At 48.8% G+C, this 19,030-nt stretch overlaps 1 protein-coding gene across 4 annotated transcripts in view; it reads right to left on the bottom strand.

Moving 5' to 3' along the window:
- Positions 1–18,390, bottom strand: part of LOC135037868 (uncharacterized) — a 444,500-nt gene extending 426,110 nt beyond the window's left edge. The window contains exon 1 of one of the 4 annotated variants that reach the window (XM_063954589.1): positions 18,193–18,390. In XM_063954589.1, coding sequence (XP_063810659.1) covers positions 18,193–18,249 — 57 coding nt within the window. In that variant the 5' untranslated portion in view covers positions 18,250–18,390. Of the gene's footprint in view, positions 1–17,900; positions 18,077–18,192 lie in introns of those variants that run through there. The other 3 variants (XM_063954587.1, XM_063954588.1, XM_063954590.1) reach the window with 3 other exon arrangements.
- Positions 18,391–19,030: the final 640 nt, after the last annotated feature.

The following is a 19,030-nucleotide window of genomic DNA, read 5'->3' as shown; positions in this document are numbered from 1 at the left end:
TATCCTACTTTAGAATCACAATCTATAAAAAGGTGAAATAGAAGAGAGAGATCACCCAGATCTCCGTTGTTTCACTTCACACACACACACACACTGGAACTACGGCCAAATATCGTACATTGGAGTCTCTTCACCACTGCAATTGAAAGAAAACAAAACATTTGCAATAACAATCCAGAAATATTGCAACAAAATAGGATGGTTACAAAGTCCTAGTCACAGAGAAAAGCAGGGAAGTCACCAGTCACTTGGCTGGGTCAAGTTGGTGTGTCATACGTTGCCCCTCTGCACAAAGCACAGTATGGACACTGACATAACAAGAGATCATTTTCTGTGAAAAAAGAAAGATAAAATACAGCAAAAAGTAACTTTTGCATTACTTCCCCCTTATCCTTGATTTGTAGGTCTTAAAACATTGTTTATAAAGCAGCAATGTAAAAACAAATACAGTAAAAAGTAGTAAAAAAATATGACTTAAAAATACTGTAAACTTAGTATAATACACCATGGGGCAGACATATTAACCTGGATAAGGCATAAGGAAGTGATAAACCAGTGATATGTGCAAGGTGATAAACGCACCAGCCAATCAGCTCCAATATATAAATTAACAGTTAGGAGCTGATTGGCTGGTGCATTTATCACCTTGCACATATCACTGGTTTATCACTTCCTTATGCCTTCTCCAGGTTAATATATCTGCCCCCATATTAATGACATGCATATTTACCGAGCTGTGGATTTTGAAAAAAAATATATATATTTTAAAAGACAATAATATTTAATAAACAAAAATGACGCCTGATCTTGTTTTAACTATTATTTCCCTTTTAAATATGGCAAGCATACTGATAAAAACGAGTTGTATGGTAAGAACTTACCGATGTTAAAACTCTTTCTGCGAGGTACACTGGGCTCCACAAGGATGGACAATGGGGTGTAGAGTAGGATCTTGATCCGAGGCACCAACAAGCTCAAAGCTTTGACTGGTCCCAGAATGCACAGCGCCGCCTCCTCTATAACCCCGCCTCCCTGCACAGGAGCTCAGTTTTTAGTTAACCAGCCCAATGCAGTAGCAGGAAAAGAGACGACAACAGTTAGTAGCCACATACACCACACTCTCACGACAAGAGAAGTGTCAGCGGCTAATGTCATACCAACCCAAAGAAGCTAAGTGCGTTAGGGTGGGCGCCTTGTGGAGCCCAGTGTACCTCGCAGAAAGAGTTTTAACAACGGTTAAGTTCTTACCATAAAACTCGTTTTCTGCTGCGTGGTAGACTGGGCTCCACAAGGATGGACAATGGGGATATCCTAAAGCAGTTCCTTATGGGAGGGGACGCACTGTAGCGGGACAAGAACCCAGCGTCCATAGGAAGCATCCTGGGAAGCGGCAGTATCGAAGGCATAAAACCTTATGAACGTGTTCCCGGAGGACCACGTAGCCGCCTTGCACAATTGGTCAAGGGTCGCACCACGTTGGGCCGCCCAAGAAGGTCCAACAGACCGACTAGAATGGGCCGTAATGTGAGCAGGAGCTGACAGACCAGCCTTCACATAAGCATGTGTAATCACCATTATAATCCACCTGGCCAGGGTCTGCTTGTGAGCAGGCCAGCCACGTTTGTGAAATCCAAACAAAACAAAAAGAGAATCAGATTTTCGAATAGAAGCAGTTCTCTTCACATAGATACGGAGAGCCCGTACCACATCCAAAGACCGCTCTTTGGGAGACAAATCAGGAGAGACAAAGGCCGGAACCACAATCTCCTGATTAAGGTGGAACAAGAACACCACCTTCGGTAAATAACCAGGACAAGTCCGAAGTACCGCCCGGTCACGGTGAAAAATCAGATATGGGGAACTACAGGAAAGGGCCCCCAAATCCGACACTCTTCTAGCAGAGGCAATAGCCAGCAAGAACATCACCTTAAGGGAAAGCCACTTAAGATCAGCCGAACCCAGGGGTTCAAACGGAGGCTCCTGCAACGCCCCCAAAACCACCGACAAGTCCCAAGGAGCCACAGGCACAGGGAGGTTGGATACGCAACACACCCTGAGTGAAAGTATGAACATCAGGTAAAGTCGCAATTTTTCTCTGAAACCACACCGACAAGGCAGAAATATGAACCTTGAGGGAGGCCAGACGCAGGCCTAAATCCAGGCCCTGTTGCAGAAATGCCAAAAGTTTGGCTGTACTAAACTTGGAAGCGTCATAATCGTTAGATGCGCACCAAACAAAGTAGGAATGCCAGACCCTATGGTAAATCCGGGCAGAAGCCGGTTTCCGGGCCCGCAACATAGTTTGAATGACCTCTTCAGAAAAACCCTTAGCCCTCAAGACGGAAGCTTCAAAAGCCACGCCGTCAAAGACAGCCGGGCTGGGTCCTGGTAGACACAGTGGCCCTGAACAAGGAGGTCTGGCCGTTGTGGAAGTAGAATTGGACGCTCCGACGATAGGCCCTGCAGGTCTGAGAACCAGTGACGTCTGGGCCACGCTGGAGCTATGAGAAGCAGATTTCCTCTTTCTTGCTTGAACTTCCGCATTACCCTGGGCAGGAGTGACACCGGAGGGAACACATACGGCAGCCGAAACCTACACGGCACCGCCAGCGCATCCATGAATGCTGCTTGAGGATCCCTTGTCCTTGCTCCGAAGACCGGAACCTTCTGATTGTGTCGAGACGCCATCAGATCTACGTCTGGAAGACACCACTTTTCCACTAGGAGTGGCGACTGAGAAAGTCCGCTTCCCAATTCAGTACTCCCGGAATTATTATTGCCGATATGGCCGGTAGATGGCGTTCCGCCCAATGTAGAATCCGTGGGACTTCCTTCATTGACAAACGGCTTCGAGTGCCGCCTTTATTTATGTAAGCCACTGTGGTGGCGTTTTCCGACTGTACTTGAACAGGACGGTTCTGAATTAAATGCTGGGCCAGGTTCAATGCATTGAAGACCGCCCGCAATTCCAGAATATTGATCAAGAGGAGAGATTCCTCCTTGGTCCACCGACCCTGAAGGGAGTGTTGCTCCAGCACCGCGCCCCAACCTCTTAGACTGGCGTCTGTCATCAACAGGACCCAATTGGAAATCCAGAAGTACGGCCCCTGCACAATTGACCTCCGGAGTCAATGAGATCATTTGAGACCTGATCCGGTGAGGCAGGCCGTCCCACTTGGCTAGAAGTAGCCTCTGGAGGGGGCGAGAATGGAATTGAGCATACTCCACCATGTCGAATGCTGACACCATGAGGCCCAGCACCTGCATAGCCGAATGTATCGACACTTGCGGACGAGAAAGGAAGCAACGAATCCTGTCCTGAACCTTCAGGACCTTCTCCTGACACAAGAACAACCTCTGGTTGTGAGTGTCCAATAGCGCTCCCAGATGCACCATGCTGTGAGCAGGGATCAGGGAGGATTTCTTCCAGTTGATGAGCCACCCGTGGGCTTGTAGAAACCGGACCGTCATATCCAGATGACATAGGAGAAGTTCAGGGGAATTTGCCAGGATTAACAAGTCGTCCAGATACGGCAGTATCCTGACCCCTTGACGGCAGAGTACCACCGTCATCACCGCCATTACTTTGGTGAAGACTCGCGGAGCCGTTGTTAAACCAAAAGGTAACGCCCAAAACTGGTAATGGAGGTTGCCAATAGCGAACCTCAGGTATTGCTGATGTGACGCTGCTATAGGTATATGCAGGTAAGCATCCTGTATGTCCAGGGGGACCATGTAGTCCCCAGGTTCCAAGGCCAGAACTATAGAGCGAAGGGTTTCCATACGGAACTTGGAAACCTTCACAAACCTGTTCAATGCCTTGAGGTTGAGAATGGGCCGGGAGGACCCATTCGGTTTCGGGACTAGAAACAGCGGAGAATAGCACCCCCGGCCCCTCTGCGCAAGAGGCACCTGTACTACGACTCCTGTATCCAGGAGGGTCTGTACCACCGAATGCAGAGTGTTTGCCTTTGTCTGGTCCGACGGGACGTCTGTCTGGCAAAATCGATGAGGGGGTCGGTTTTTGAAGGCTATGGCGTAACCTCGAGTGACGACTTCCCGTACCCAGACATCCGAAGTGGTTTTCAACCATTCCTGGGTATACCCTAGAAGCCGGCCCCCCACCCTGGGATCCCCCAGGGGGAGGCCTGCCCCGTCATGCGGCAGGCTTATCGGCCTTGGAAGCTGGCTGACGGGCCGTCCAGGATCTTTTGGGCTTCGGCTTACCAGGTTTGGAAGTGTGGGTCTGCTTGTTGTACGCCTGACCTTTTGCTTTACCTGAAGGACAAAAGGGGCGAAAGGAGGTACCTTTAGCCTTCGACACAGAAGGAGCGGTACTTGGCAGACAGGCAGTTTTGGCAGTAGCCAAGTCAGCCACTATCTTATTTAAGTCCTCCCCAAACAGAATATCTCCCTTGAAAGGGAGTACCTCCAGGGTTTTTCTAGAGTCCAGATCCACAGACCAGGATCTCAGCCACAATATCCGGTGAGCCAGGACTGACGTAGTAGAGGCCTTGGCTGCTAGGATACCGGCATCAGAAGCCGCCTCTTTAATATAAGGAGAAGCTGTGACAATATATGACAAGCATTGTCTAGCATGGTCAGAGGAGATTTCAGCTTCCAACTCCAAGGCCCATGCTTCAATAGCCTCTTCAGCCCATGTAGCTGCAATAGTGGGCCTTTGTGCAGCACCCGTGAGGGTATAAATCGCTTTAAGACAACCAACCACACGTTTATCCGTGGGCTCTTTTAGAGACGTGACGGTAGTGACAGGCAGAGCTGAGGAAACCACCATCCTAGCCACATATGAGTCCACTGGAAGAGGCGTTTCCCAATTCTTAGACAGCTCCGGCGCGAGGGGATAGCCAGCCAGCATCTTCTTTTGAGGCACAAACTTTGTACCCAGGTTTTCCCAGGGTTCCTGACGTATATCCACTAGGTGATCAGAGTGAGGTAAAACTTGTTTAACCACCTTCTGACGCTTGAACCTATCAGGTTTCTTAGGAGGGACAGATGGCTCGGGACCATCCGTAATCTGTAGAATTAACTTAATAGCCTCCAAAAGATCAGGAACATCCACATGTGAACTACCCTCCCCATCAGCCGTATCTGAGTCAGAACCTGTGGGGTCAGTGTAAGTGCCGTCTTCATCAGACAAGGTGTCAGTGACAGCAGAGGATTGTGAGGAGACAAGCGCTCGCTTAGAGGACCCCTTGGACTTAGGTGAGTGATGGTCAGACTTTTTAGTAGTCAGGGACTGGTTCAACTTCTTCAGTTGAGCAGATAAATCGTCTGTCCACGGCGGGTTAGCTGCAGGGACCACATACGGTTGTAGCGGCATTGGGGGTCCCATAGGGGGTGTTAGTTTATGAACTAGCGTATGCAGAACCGTGGAAAAAGCGGCCCACGGTGGGTCATTATGCGCCTCCGTTGCCACAATCCCACTGGGGGGCAAGGAGCCCCCAGAACCAGAGCCCAAAGCTGCTATATTCCCCTCATAGGAATCTGTGGCTTCAGCAACACCGGCAGTGTGTTCAGCCCCAGAACCGTTACCCTCAGAAGCAGACATGATATACTTGCAGTATCAGGTAACACAGTACAATTGGCAGCAGCACAATATCTCTTACCCAAACCCCTGCGCAGTGTAGTCAGCACTAGCAAAGATAAAGGAGAGATATGGTGACTAAATCACAGAGAAAAATACGTAATAAAGTATATCTTTGTGAAAATCCTATATCAATATAAAACCTGACGCACCAAACCCCTCAGGTTATAGAATATAGGGATAGCAAGTTGAGTGAAAGACACGAAATGGACACCACTCCGCTATCAAATGCACACACAGATAGTCACAGTTTGTACAATGCAGAGGTTATTACTAACAATAATACTGCACTGGACTAGCTTATAATAAGAATTTACTCACCGGTAATTCTATTTCTCGTAGTCCGTAGTGGATGCTGGGGACTCCGTAAGGACCATGGGGAATAGACGGGCTCCGCAGGAGACTGGGCACTCTAAAAGAAAGATTAGGTACTATCTGGTGTGCACTGGCTCCTCCCTCTATGCCCCTCCTCCAGACCTCAGTTAGAGAAACTGTGCCCGGAAGAGCTGACACTACAAGGAAAGGATTGGAATCCAGGGTAAGACTCATACCAGCCACACCAATCACACAGTATAACTTGTGATAACCATACCCAGTTAACAGTATGAACAACAACTGAGCCTCAGTCAACAGATGGCTCATAACAATAACCCTTTAGTAAGCAATAACTATATACACGTATTGCAGAAGAAGTCCGCACTTGGGACGGACGCCCAGCATCCACTACGGACTACGAGAAATAGAATTACCGGTGAGTAAATTCTTATTTTCTCTGACGTCCTAGTGGATGCTGGGGACTCTGTAAGGACCATGGGGATTATACCAAAGCTCCCAAACGGGCGGGAGAGTGCGGACGACACTGCAGCACCGAATGAGCAAACTCAAGGTCCTCCTCAGCCAGGGTATCAAACTTGTAGAACTTAGCAAATGTGTTTGAACCCGACCAAGTAGCAGCTCGGCAAAGCTGTAAAGCCGAGACCCCTCGGGCAGCCGCCCAAGAAGAGCCCACCTTCCTTGTGGAATGGGCTTTTACTGATTTTGGATGCGGCAATCCAGCCGCAGAGTGAGCCAGCTGAATCGTGCTACAGATCCAGCGAGCAATAGTCTGCTTCGAAGCAGGAGCGCCAACCTTGTTGGCTGCATACAGAATAAACAGCGAGTCAGACTTTCTGACTCCCGCCGTTCTGGAAACATACATTTTCAAAGCCCGGACTACGTCCAGCAACTTGGAATCCTCCAAGTCCCTAGTAGCCGCAGGCACCACAGTAGGTTGGTTCAAATGAAACAATGATACCACCTTAGGGAGAAATTGGGGACGAGTCCTCAATTCTGCCCTGTCCATATGGAAGATCAGATAGGGGCTTTTACATGACAAAGCCGCCAATTCTGACACACGCCTAGCCGAAGCTAAGGCCAATAGCATGACCACTTTCCACGTGAGATATTTTAGCTCCACGGTCTTAAGTGGCTCAAACCAGTGGGATTTCAGGAAATCCAACACAACGTTAAGATCCCAAGGTGCCACTGGTGGCACAAAAGGAGGCTGAATATGCAGCACTCCCTTTACAAACGTCTGAACCTCAGGCAGTGAAGACAGTTCTTTTTGAAAGAAAATGGATAGGGCCGAGATCTGAACCTTTATGGACCCTAATTTGAGGCCCATAGTCACACCTGACTGTAGGAAATGCAGAAAACGACCCAACTGGAAGTCCTCTGTAGGGGCCTTCCTGGCCTCACACCAAGCAACATATTTCCGCCATATGCGGTGATAATGCTTTGCGGTCACATCCTTCCTAGCTCTTATCAGCGTAGGAATTACTTCATCCGGTATACCCTTTTCCGCTAGGATCCGGCGTTCAACCGCCATGCCGTCAAACGCAGCAGCGGTAAGTCTTGGAACAGACAGGGCCCCTGCTGCAACAGGTCCTGTCTGAGAGGCAGAGGCCATCGGTCCTCTGTGACCATCTCTTGAAGTTCTGGGTACCAAGTCCTTCTTGGCCAATCCGGAACAATGAGTATCATTCTCACTCCTCTTTCTCTCACTATTCTCAGTACCTTGTGTATGAGAGGAAGAGGAGGAAACACATATACCGACTGGAACACCCACGGAGTTACAAGTGCGTCCACAGCTATCGCCTGAGGGTCCCTTGACCTGGCGCAATATTTTTTTAGCTTTTTGTTTAGGCGGGACGCCATCATGTCCACCTGTGGCCGTTACCACCGATTTGCAATCTGCTCGAAGACTTCTTGATGAAGTCCCCACTCTCCCGGGTGGAGGTCGTGTCTGCTGAGGAAGTCTGCTTCCCAGTTGTCCACTCCCGGAATGAAGACTGCTGACAGTGCTTGTACGTGATTCTCCGCCCAACGAAGAATCCTTGTGGCTTCCGCCATCGCCACCCTGCTTCTTGTGCCGCCCTGTCGGTTTTCATGGGCGACTGCCGTGATGTTGTCTGACTTAATCAGCACTGGTTGGTCTCGAAGCAGGGGCTCCGCTTGACTCAGGGCGTTGTATATGGCCCTTAATTCCAGTATGTTTATGTGCAGACGAGTCTCCTGACTTGACCACAGCCCCTGGAAGTTTCTTCCCTGAGTGACTGCCCCCCATCCGCGGAGGCTTGCATCCGTGGTCACCAGGACCCAGTCCTGTATGCCGAACCTGCGGCCCTCGAGAAGATGAGCACTCTGCAGCCACCACAGAAGAGACACCCTGGCCCTCGGGGACAGGGCGATCAGCCTATGCATCTGAAGATGCGATCCGGACCACTTGTCCAACAGATCCCACTGAAAGATCCTGGCATGGAACCTGCCGAAAGGAATGGCTTCGTATGACGCTACCATCTTTCCCAGGACTCGCGTGCAGTGATGCACCGACACCTGTTTTGGTTTCAGGAGATCCCTGACCATGGTCACTAACTCCTGAGCCTTCTCCTCCGGGAGAAATACCTTCTTCTGTTCTGTGTCCAGAATCATGCCCAGGAAAGGCAGACGCGTGGTAGGAATCAGCTGCGACTTTGGAATATTCAGAATCCAGCCGTGCCGTAGCAACACTTCCTGAGTGCGCGCTACGCTGACCAACAACTGCTCTCTGGACCTCGCCTTTATGAGGAGATCGTCCAAGTACGGGATAACTAACTCCTTGCTTCCGGAGAAGTACCATCATCTCCGCCATTACTGTGTTAAAGACTCTCGGTGCCGTGGATAGACCAAACGGCAACGTCTGGAATTGGTAATGACAGTCCTGTACCACAAACCTGAGGTACTCCTGGTGAGGCGGATAAATGGGGACATGCAAGTACGCATCCTTGATGTCCAGAGATACCATAAAATCCTCCTCTTCCAGGCTGGCAATGACCGCTCTGAGCGATTCCATTTTGAACCTGAACTTTTTCATGTAAATGTTCAAGGATTTTAAATTTAGAATGGGTCTTACCGAACCGTCCGGTTTCGGTACCACAAACAATGTGGAATAGTAACCCCTTCCCTGCTGAAGGGGGGGTACCATTATTATCACTTGCTGGAGGTACAGCTTGTGAATAGCCGTCAGGTCTATCTCCCTCCCCGTGGGAGAAGCTGGCAAGGCGGATTTTAGGTAACGGTGAGGGGGCGTCACTTCGAATTCCAGCTTGTATCCCTGAGATACAATTTGTATAGCCCAAGGATCCACTTGTGAGCGAACCCACTGGTTGCAGAAATTTCGGAGACGCGTCCCCACCGCTCCTGGCTCCGTCTGTGGAGCCCCAGCGTCATGCGGTGGACTTAGTGGAAGCAGGGGAGGACTTTTGTTCCTGAGAACTGGCTGCATGGTGCAGCTTCTTTCCTCTACCCCTGCCTCTGGCAAGAAAGGATGCACCTCTGACTCTCTTGCTTTTTTGAGAACGAAAGGACTGCATTTGGTAATACGGTGCTTTCTTAGGCTGTGAGGAAACCTGTGGCAAGAAAGTCGACTTTCCAGCTGTCGCTGTGGATACGAGGTCCGAGAGACCGTCCCCAAACAATTCCTCACCCTTATAAGGCAAAACCTCCATGTGTTTTTTAGAGTCGGCATCCCCTGTCCATTGCCGAGTCCATAAGACCCTCCTGGCAGAAATGGACATTGCATTTATTCGAGAGCCCAGCAGGCAAATGTCCCTCTGGGCATCCCGCATATATAAGACGACGTCTTTAATATGGCTAAGTGTTAGCAATACGGTATCCCTGTCCAGGGTATCCAACCCCTCTGACAGAGTATCTGTCCATGCTGCAACAGCACTGCACATCCAAGCTGAAGCAATAGCCGGTCTCAGTAGAGTACCAGAGTGTGTATACACAGACTTCAAGATACCTTCCTGCTTCCTATCCGCAGGTTCCTTTAGGGCGGCCGTATCCTGAGACGGCAGGGCCACTCTTTTAGATAAGCGCGTCAGGGCCTTGTCAACCCTAGGGGAGGATTCCCAGCGTAACCTATCTGTTGGCGGGAAAGGGTACGCCATTAGTATTCTCTTGGGAATCATCACTTTCTTATCAGGGGAAGACCACGCTTCTTCACATAACTCATTTAATTCATGTGACGGGGGAAAAGTCACTGGCTGCTTTTTCTCCCCAAACATATTTACCCTCTTGTCAGGGACAGGGTCAGCCTCTGAAATGTGTAATACATTTTTCATTGCAATAATCATGTATCGGATGGCCTTAGTCATTTTGGGCTGTAATAGTGCCTCATCCTCGTCGACGCTGGAGTCGGACTCCGTGTCGACATCTGTGTCAACCAACTGAGATAGTGGGCGTTTTTGAGATGCTGACGGCCTCTGAGGCGCCTGGGCAGGCCCGGGTTGAGAGCCCGGCTGTCCCCCGGCAGCAACATAATCAAATCTCTTTTGTAATGAGTTTACATTGTCATTTAAGACCTTCCACATATCCATCCAATCAGGTGTCGGCACCGACGGGGGCGACACCACATTTATCTGCACTTGCTCCGCCTCCACGTAGCCCTCCTCATCAAACATGTCGACACAGCCGTACCGACACACAGCACACACACAGGGAATGCTCTGACTGAGGACAGGACCCCACAAGGTCTATGGGGAGACAGAGAAAGAGTATGCCAGCACACACCACAGCGCTATATACACAGGGATACACACTACCAGAAGTTAATTTTTCCCAATAGCTGCTGTATCAATACACCTTTTGCCTAAATTTATGTGCCCCCCCCTCTCTTTTTACCCTCTTAGTGCCAGGAGACTGCAGGGGAGAGCCTGGGGAGCGTCCTTCCAGCGGAGCTGTGAAGAGAAATGGCGCTGGTGTGCTGAGGAAGAAGGCCCCGCCCCTTCAGCGGCGGGCTTCTGTCCCGCTGTTTCTGACTAAAAAATGGCGGGGGTTTTACACATATACAGTCACAGACTGTATTATGTGTCTTTTTTATGCCAAAGAAAGGTATTCTTATTGCTGCCCAGGGCTGGACTTTTCTCTTCCACACATAATAATTAATAATTATTAATAATTTGGCTAGTCGTACGATGGAACCCAGCAGCTTCAAGCATCTTTACCATGTTTTTGAAGATTACTGCATCCTTCACTGTCCCAGTGATTTGTCTACATATTTCTTCCTCCCCTCTGATCCTAAGCAGCTCCCTAACCTCCTCATCACTCCAATTTGCCATTTTAAACTGTATTCTGTATAATAAAACACTTCTTCACTCATGTGTTTCCTCCAGTTTATTTCCTGCTTCTGCCTGGTGACATCACGCATGAAGACAGCCTATCACCTTCTGTGGTTTGGAAATACCGTTTCTGAGCCTTTCACATTGCACAATGAAACCGGTCTGAAACGTGTAGTACCCTGCTTTTCACATTTTAAAATACAGGTTGAGTATCCCATATCCAAATATTCCGAAATACGGACTTTTTTGAGTGAGTGATAGTGAAACCTTTGTTTTTTGATGGCTCAATGTACACAAACTTTGTTTAATACACAAAGTTATTAAAAATATTGTATTAAATGACCTTCAGGCTGTGTGTATAAGGTGTATATGAAACATAAATGAATTGTGTGAATGTAGACACACTTTGTTTAATGCACAAAGTTATAAAAAATATTAGCTAAAATTACCTTCAGACTGTGTGTATAAGGTGTATATGTAACATAAATGCATTCTGTGCTTAGATTTAGGTCCCATCACCATGATATCTCATTATGGTATGCAATTATTCCAAAATACGGAAAAATAAGAATTTACTTACCGATAATTCTATTTCTCGGAGTCCGTAGTGGATGCTGGGGTTCCTGAAAGGACCATGGGGAATAGCAGCTCCGCAGGAGACAGGGCACAAAAGTAAAGCTTTCCGATCAGGTGGTGTGCACTGGCTCCTCCCCCTATGACCCTCCTCCAAGCCAGTTAGGTACTGTGCCCGGACGAGCGTACACAATAAGGGAGGAATTTTGAATCCCGGGTAAGACTCATACCAGCCACACCAATCACACCGTACAACTTGTGATCTAAACCCAGTTAACAGTATGATAACAGCGGAGCCTCTGAAAAGATGGCTCACAACAATAATAACCCGATTTTTGTAACTATGTACAAGTATTGCAGATAATCCGCACTTGGGATGGGCGCCCAGCATCCACTACGGACTCCGAGAAATAGAATTATCGGTAAGTAAATTCTTATTTTCTCTATCGTCCTAGTGGATGCTGGGGTTCCTGAAAGGACCATGGGGATTATACCAAAGCTCCCAAACGGGCGGGAGAGTGCGGATGACTCTGCAGCACCGAATGAGAGAACTCCAGGTCCTCCTTAGCCAGGGTATCAAATTTGTAGAATTTAGCAAACGTGTTTGCCCCTGACCAAGTAGCTGCTCGGCAAAGTTGTAAAGCCGAGACCCCTCGGGCAGCCGCCCAAGATGAGCCCACCTTCCTTGTGGAATGGGCATTTACATATTTTGGCTGTGGCAGGCCTGCCACAGAATGTGCAAGCTGAATTGTATTACACATCCAACTAGCAATAGTCTGCTTAGAAGCAAGAGCACCCAGTTTGTTGGGTGCATACAGGATAACAGCAAGTCAGTTTTCCTGACTCCAGCCGTCCTGGAACATATTTTCAGGGCCCTGACAACATCTAGCAACTTGGAGTCCTCCAAGTCCCTAGTAGGTGCAAGGCACCACAATAAGCTGGTTCAGGTGAAACACTGACACCACCTTAGGGAGAGAACTGGGGACGAGTCCGCAGCTCTGCCCTGTCCGAATGGACAAACAGATATGGGCTTTTTTGAGAAAAAAACCACCAATTTGACACTCGCCTGGTCCAGGCCAGGGCCAAGAGCATGGTCACTTTTCATGTGAGATGCTTCAAATCCACAGATTTGACTGGTTTTAAACCAATGTGATTTGAGGAATCCCAGAACTACGTTGAGATCCCACAGTGCCACTGGAGGCACAAAAGGGGGTTGTATATGCAATACTCCCTTGACAAACTTCTGGACTTCAGGAACTGAAGCCAATTCTTTCTGGAAGAAAATCGACAGGGCCGAAATTTGAACCTTAATGGACCCCAATTTGAGGCCCATAGACACTCCTGTTTGCAGGAAATGCAGGAAACGACCGAGTTGAAATTTCTTTGTGGGGCCTTCCTGGCCTCACACCACGCAACATATTTTCGCCACATGTGGTGATAATGTTGTGCGGTCACCTCCTTTCTGGCTTTGACCAGGGTAGGAATGACCTCTTCCGGAATGCCTTTTTCCCTTAGGATCCGGCTTTCCACCGCCATGCCGACAAACGCAGCTGCGGTAAGTCTTGGAACAGACATGGTACTTGCTGAAGCAAGTCCCTTCTTAGCGGCAGAGGCCATAAGACCTCTGTAAGCATCTCTTGAAGTTCCGGGTACCAAGTCCTTCTTGGCCAATCCGGAGCCATGAGTATAGTTCTTACTCCTCTACGTCTTATAATTCTCAGCACCTTAGGTATGAGAAGCAGAGGAGGGAACACATACACCGACTGGTACACCCACGGTGTTACCAGAACGTCCACAGCTATTGCCTGATGGTCTCTTGACCTGGCGCAATACCTGTCCCGTTTTTTGTTCAGACGGGACGCCATCATGTCCACCTTTGGTATTTCCCAACGGTTTACAATCATGTGGAAAAAACTTCCCGATGAAGTTTCCACTCTCCCGGGTGGAGGTCGTGCCTGCTGAGGAAGTCTGCTTCCCAGTTTCCATTCCCGGGATGAAACACTGCTGACAGTGCTATCACATGATTTTCCGCCCAGCGAAAAGTCCTTGCAGTTTTTGCCATTGCCCTCCTGCTTCTTGTGTCGCCCTGTCTGTTTACGTGGGCGACTGCCGTGATGTTTTTCCCACTGGATCAATACCGGCTGACCTTGAAGCAGAGGTCTTGCAAAGCTTAGAGCATTATAAATTTACCCTTAGCTCCAGTATATTTATGTGGAGAAAAGTCTCCAGACTTGATCACACTCCCTGGAAATTTTTTCCTTGTGTGACTGCTCCCCAGCCTCTCGGGCTGGGCTCCGTGGTCACCAGCATCCAATCCTGAATGCCGAATCTGCGGCCCTCTAGAAGATGAGCACTCTATAACCACCACAGGAGAGACACCCTTGTCCTTGGATATAGGGTTATCCGCTGATGCATCTGAAGATGCGATCCGGACCATTTGTCCAGCAGATCCCACTGAAAAATTCTTGCGTGAAATCTGCCGAATGGAATTGCTTCGTAGGAAGCCACCATTTTTACCAGGATCCTTGTGCAATGATGCACTGTTTTTAGGAGGTTCCTGACTAGCTCGGATAACTCCCTGGCTTTCTCTTCCGGGAGAAACACCTTTTTCTGGACTGTGTCCAGAATCATCCCTAGGCACAGCAGACGTGTCGTCGGGATCAGCTGCGATTTTGGAATATTTAGAATCCACCCGTGCTGTTGTAGCAGTATCCGAGATAGTGCTACTCCGACCTCCAACTGTTCCCTGGACTATGCCCTTATCAGGAGATCGTCCAAGTAAGGGATAATTAAGACGCCTTTTCTTCGAAGAAGAATCATTATTTCGGCCATTACCTTGGTAAAGACCCGGGGTGCCGTGGACAATCCAAACGGCAGCGTCTGAAACTGATAGTGACAGTTCTGCACCACGAACCTGAGGTACCCTTAGTGAGAAGGGCAAATTTGGGACATAGAGGTAAGCATCCCTGATGTCCCGGGACACTATATAGTCCCCTTCTTCCTGGTTCGTTATCACTGCTCTGAGTGACTCCATCTTGATTTGAACCTTTGTAAGTGTTCAAAAAAAAATTTTTAGAATAAGTCTCACCTAGCCTTCTGGCTTCAGTACCACAATATAGTGTGGAATAATACCCCTTTTCTTGTAGTAGGAGGGGTAATTTAATTATCACCTGCTGGAATACAGCTTGTGAATTTTTTCCCATACTGCCTCCTTGTCGGAGGGAGACCTTGGTAAAGCAGACTTCAGGAGCCTGCGAAGGGGAAACGTCTCGACATTCCAATCTGTACCCCTGGGATACTACTTGTAGGATCCAGGGGTCCTGTACGGTCTCAGCGCCATGCTGAGAACTTGTCAGAAGCGGTGGAACGCTTCTGTTCCTGGGAATGGGCTGCCTGCTGCAGTCTTCTTCCCTTTCCTCTATCCCTGGGCAGATATGATCTTATAGGGACGAAAGGACTGAGGCTGAAAAGACGGTGTCTTTTTCTGCAGAGATGTGACTTAGGGTAAAAACGGCGGATTTTCCAGCAGTTCCAGCAACGGCGGATTTTCCAGCAGGACCTGGTGCCGTGGCCACCAGGTCCGATGGACCGACCCCAAATAACTCCTCTTCCTTTATACGGCAATACACCTTTGTGCCGTTTGGAATCTGCATCACCTGACCACTGTCGTGTCCATAACATCTTCTGGCAGATATGGACATCGCATTTACTCTTGATGCCAGAGTGCAAATATCCCTCTGTGCATCTCGCATATATAGAAATGCATCCTTTAAATGCTCTATAGTCAATAAAATACTGTCCCTGTCAAGGGTATCAATATTTTTAGTCAGGGAATCCGACCAAGCCACCCAGCTCTGCACATCCAGGCTGAGGCGATCGCTGGTCGCAGTATAACACCAGTATGTGTGTATATACTTTTTATGATATTTTCCAGCCTCCTGTCAGCTGGTCCTTGAGGACGGCCCTATCTATAGACGGTACCGCCACTTGTTTTGATAAGCGTGTGAGCGCCTTATCCACCCTAAGGGGTGTTTCCCAACGCGCCCTAACTTCTGGCTGGAAAGGGTATACCGCCCATAATTTTCTATCGGGGGGAACCCACGCATCATCACACACTTTATTTAATTTATCTGATTCAGGAAAAACTACGGTAGTTTTTTCACATCCCACATAATACCCTCTTTTGTGGTACTTGTAGTATCAGAAATATGTAACACCTCCTTCATTGCCTTTAACGTGTGGCCCTAATAAGGAATACGTTTGTTTATTCACCGTCGACACTGGATTCAGTGTCCCTGTCTGTGTCTGTGTCGACCGACTAAAGTAAACGGGCGTTTTAAAAACCCCTGACGGTGTTTTGAGACGTCTGGACCGGTACTAATTGTTTGTCGGCCGTCTCATGCCGTCAACCGACCTCGCAGCGTGTTGACATTATCACGTAATTTCCTAAATAAGCCATCCATTCCGGTGTCGACTCCCTAGAGAGTGACATCACCATTACAGGCAATTGCTCCGCCTCCACACCAATATCGTCCTCATACATGTCGACACACACGTACCGACACACAGCAGACACACAGGGAATGCTCTTAACGAAGACAGGACCCCACTAGCCCTTTGGGGAGACAGAGGGAGAGTTTGCCAGCACACACCAAAAGCGCTATATATGACAGGGATAGCCTTATAATAAGTGCTCCCTGTATAGCTGCTTTTATAATATAATTTTTTGCCACTATTTTGCCCCCCCTCTCTTGTTTTACCCTGTTTCTGTAGTGCAGTGCAGGGGAGAGATCTGGGAGCCGTCCTGACCAGCGGAGCTGTGTAAGGAAAATGGCGCTGTGTGCTGAGGAGATAGGCCCCGCCCCTTTTCCGGCGGGCTCGTCTCCCGCTCTTTAGTGTATTCAGGCAGGGGTTAAATATCTCCATATAGCCCCGGAGGCTATATGTGAGGTATTTTTTAGCCAAATAGGTTTTCATTTGCCTCCCAGGGCGCTCCCCTCCCAGCGCCCTGCACCCTCAGTGACTGCCGTGTGAAGTGTGCTGAGAGGAAAATGGCGCACAGCTGCAGTGCTGTGCGCTACCTTTAGAAGACTGAGGAGTCTTCTGCCGCCGATTCTGGACCTCTTCATGTTTCAGCATCTGCAAGGGGGCCGGCGGCGAGGCTCCGGTGACCATCCAGGCTGTACCTGTGATCGTCCCTCTGGAGCTGATGTCCAGTAGCCAAGAAGCCAATCCATCCTGCACGCAGGTGAGTTCACTTCTTCTCCCCTAAGTCCCTCGTTGCAGTGATCCTGTTGCCAGCAGGACTCACTGTAAAATAAAAAACCTAAGCTAAACTTTCTCTAAGCAGCTCTTTAGGAGAGCCACCTAGATTGCACCCTTCTCGGCCGGGCACAAAAATCTAACTGGCTTGGAGGAGGGTCATAGGGGGAGGAGCCAGTGCACACCACCTGATCGGAAAGCTTTACTTTTGTGCCCTGTCTCCTGCGGAGCCGCTATTCCCCATGGTCCTTTCAGGAACCCCAGCATCCACTAGGACGATAGAGAAAATCCCATATCCAAAATACCTCTGGTCCCAAGCATTTTGGATAAGGGAGACTCAACCTGTACCGGTATTCTGTAACCGGTAAATTCAATGTGGCGCTTTCAGACCGCAGCTAGACACGTTTTGGAAGGCTTAAAAACCGGCAGTTTACAGGGTTATAGCTGCTGTGTAAAAGGGGTATAACTAACGTTAGTTTATGAGTATTTAAATTGTCCTCTGCTGATTAATTATTACAGAAGTTACATAATTGTGTTTAATTCACAAAAATCGGTACTGGAATAGTTCTCAGCTGAGCATCTCACTTCCATCTGCAATACATTTGGGCGCATGGATAATATTAAACAGTACCTCTTTAATGGGTTTTAATCACTCTGTGAGACAGCTATTTCCCACCCACCCAAATCTAATAGCGATCAATACGCACTCGACTCCTCTGACATATGTGTTTTGTAGCCCCGATCACTGTGGTGTTACATGGTAATGCTGCCTTGCCTCATGTAGCTTATTAACGGCGTGTTGTTAAACGAACACTACTCACGCAGCAGTATACACACACGTCTTTGTACGGTAGTTGCTAAACCCTAGTGGGCTAAAGGTCCTTTCACGCCCTGGGAAAGGAGTAAGGCCGGGGGCTTGCAGTTTCACGATCTATACCACCACTGGTTGCCCTTAGCGAGCGTAGCGAGCCCACGAGGTTCCGTTTGGGTCCCTTCGTTCTACCTTGCTCCTCCCCCTCTCCTGCCCTGTCACGTAACAGGTCCTTGATTTAGACCTAACCGTCTTGGCACTGGTGATGAGCCAATAGCTGTTTATGGTGACAGCGCACGTACAGGGGGCAGTGGCCACACTACCTGACGGCGCACACGGCGGCTCCTTCTCCCGATCATACTCTCTCCCCGGCTCCTGTGCACACAGCGACAGCACCTAAGCCGCGATTCAAAGTTTCAAACTACTAGCCAGCGTCTCCTGCTCCTGTCATTGGCTCAGAGACCTAGTCCTCCTAGAGCATGCTGATGTCACCTAGCAGCATCAGCGCTTCCTATAGATATGATTTCATTTTGTCCTCTGCGGCCGCCATGTTCCCGGAGACCAAAACAACATCACGCTTAAGAGAAACTAAATGCACTTTCCAAATGTATATCTACCGGTACATGTTGCAATAGGACACTAGCCGTGTGCTGTCATACAGTAGGTGTAATATAAAATTTGCTCTGTAAAAAAAATGCTCTGTAAAAAAAATGTTTTATATCACATTATAAGTCATATGACATAGTCTTGTGTAGGTTGAATAACAAAATGGTATGGAGAAAAAGATGGGATTATAAGGTGGCAAAGTGTGAGAAAGTGACAGGAGAGCAGAGGATCACATGATGGGGAGAGGAGGAAGGGGGGTTGCAAAGGCTCACATGGGGAGTGGAGGGGCAGGTAGCATAGGCCCACGTGGGCATTTCTGGCCAGATAGTGGCTTAAGTAGGGACGGACATCGGAAGCCCACCATCAAATAATGGCTGGGCTTCCACCATCGAATCTTTCGATGCAATGGTAATTAACCATCACATCCAAAGAATTCGATAGAAAAAAAAATTAATGTGATTTGTGCTTTCGCAAAACCTCTGCAGCATGGCCGCCCGGACATGGGTCGGGGGAGGGACCCAGAGTAAACATTGG

Source organism: Pseudophryne corroboree, chromosome 2 (genome assembly GCF_028390025.1).
Source record: "Pseudophryne corroboree isolate aPseCor3 chromosome 2, aPseCor3.hap2, whole genome shotgun sequence".
NCBI lineage: Eukaryota > Metazoa > Chordata > Amphibia > Anura > Myobatrachidae > Pseudophryne > Pseudophryne corroboree.
This window is presented reverse-complemented; position numbering and strand designations above follow the sequence as displayed.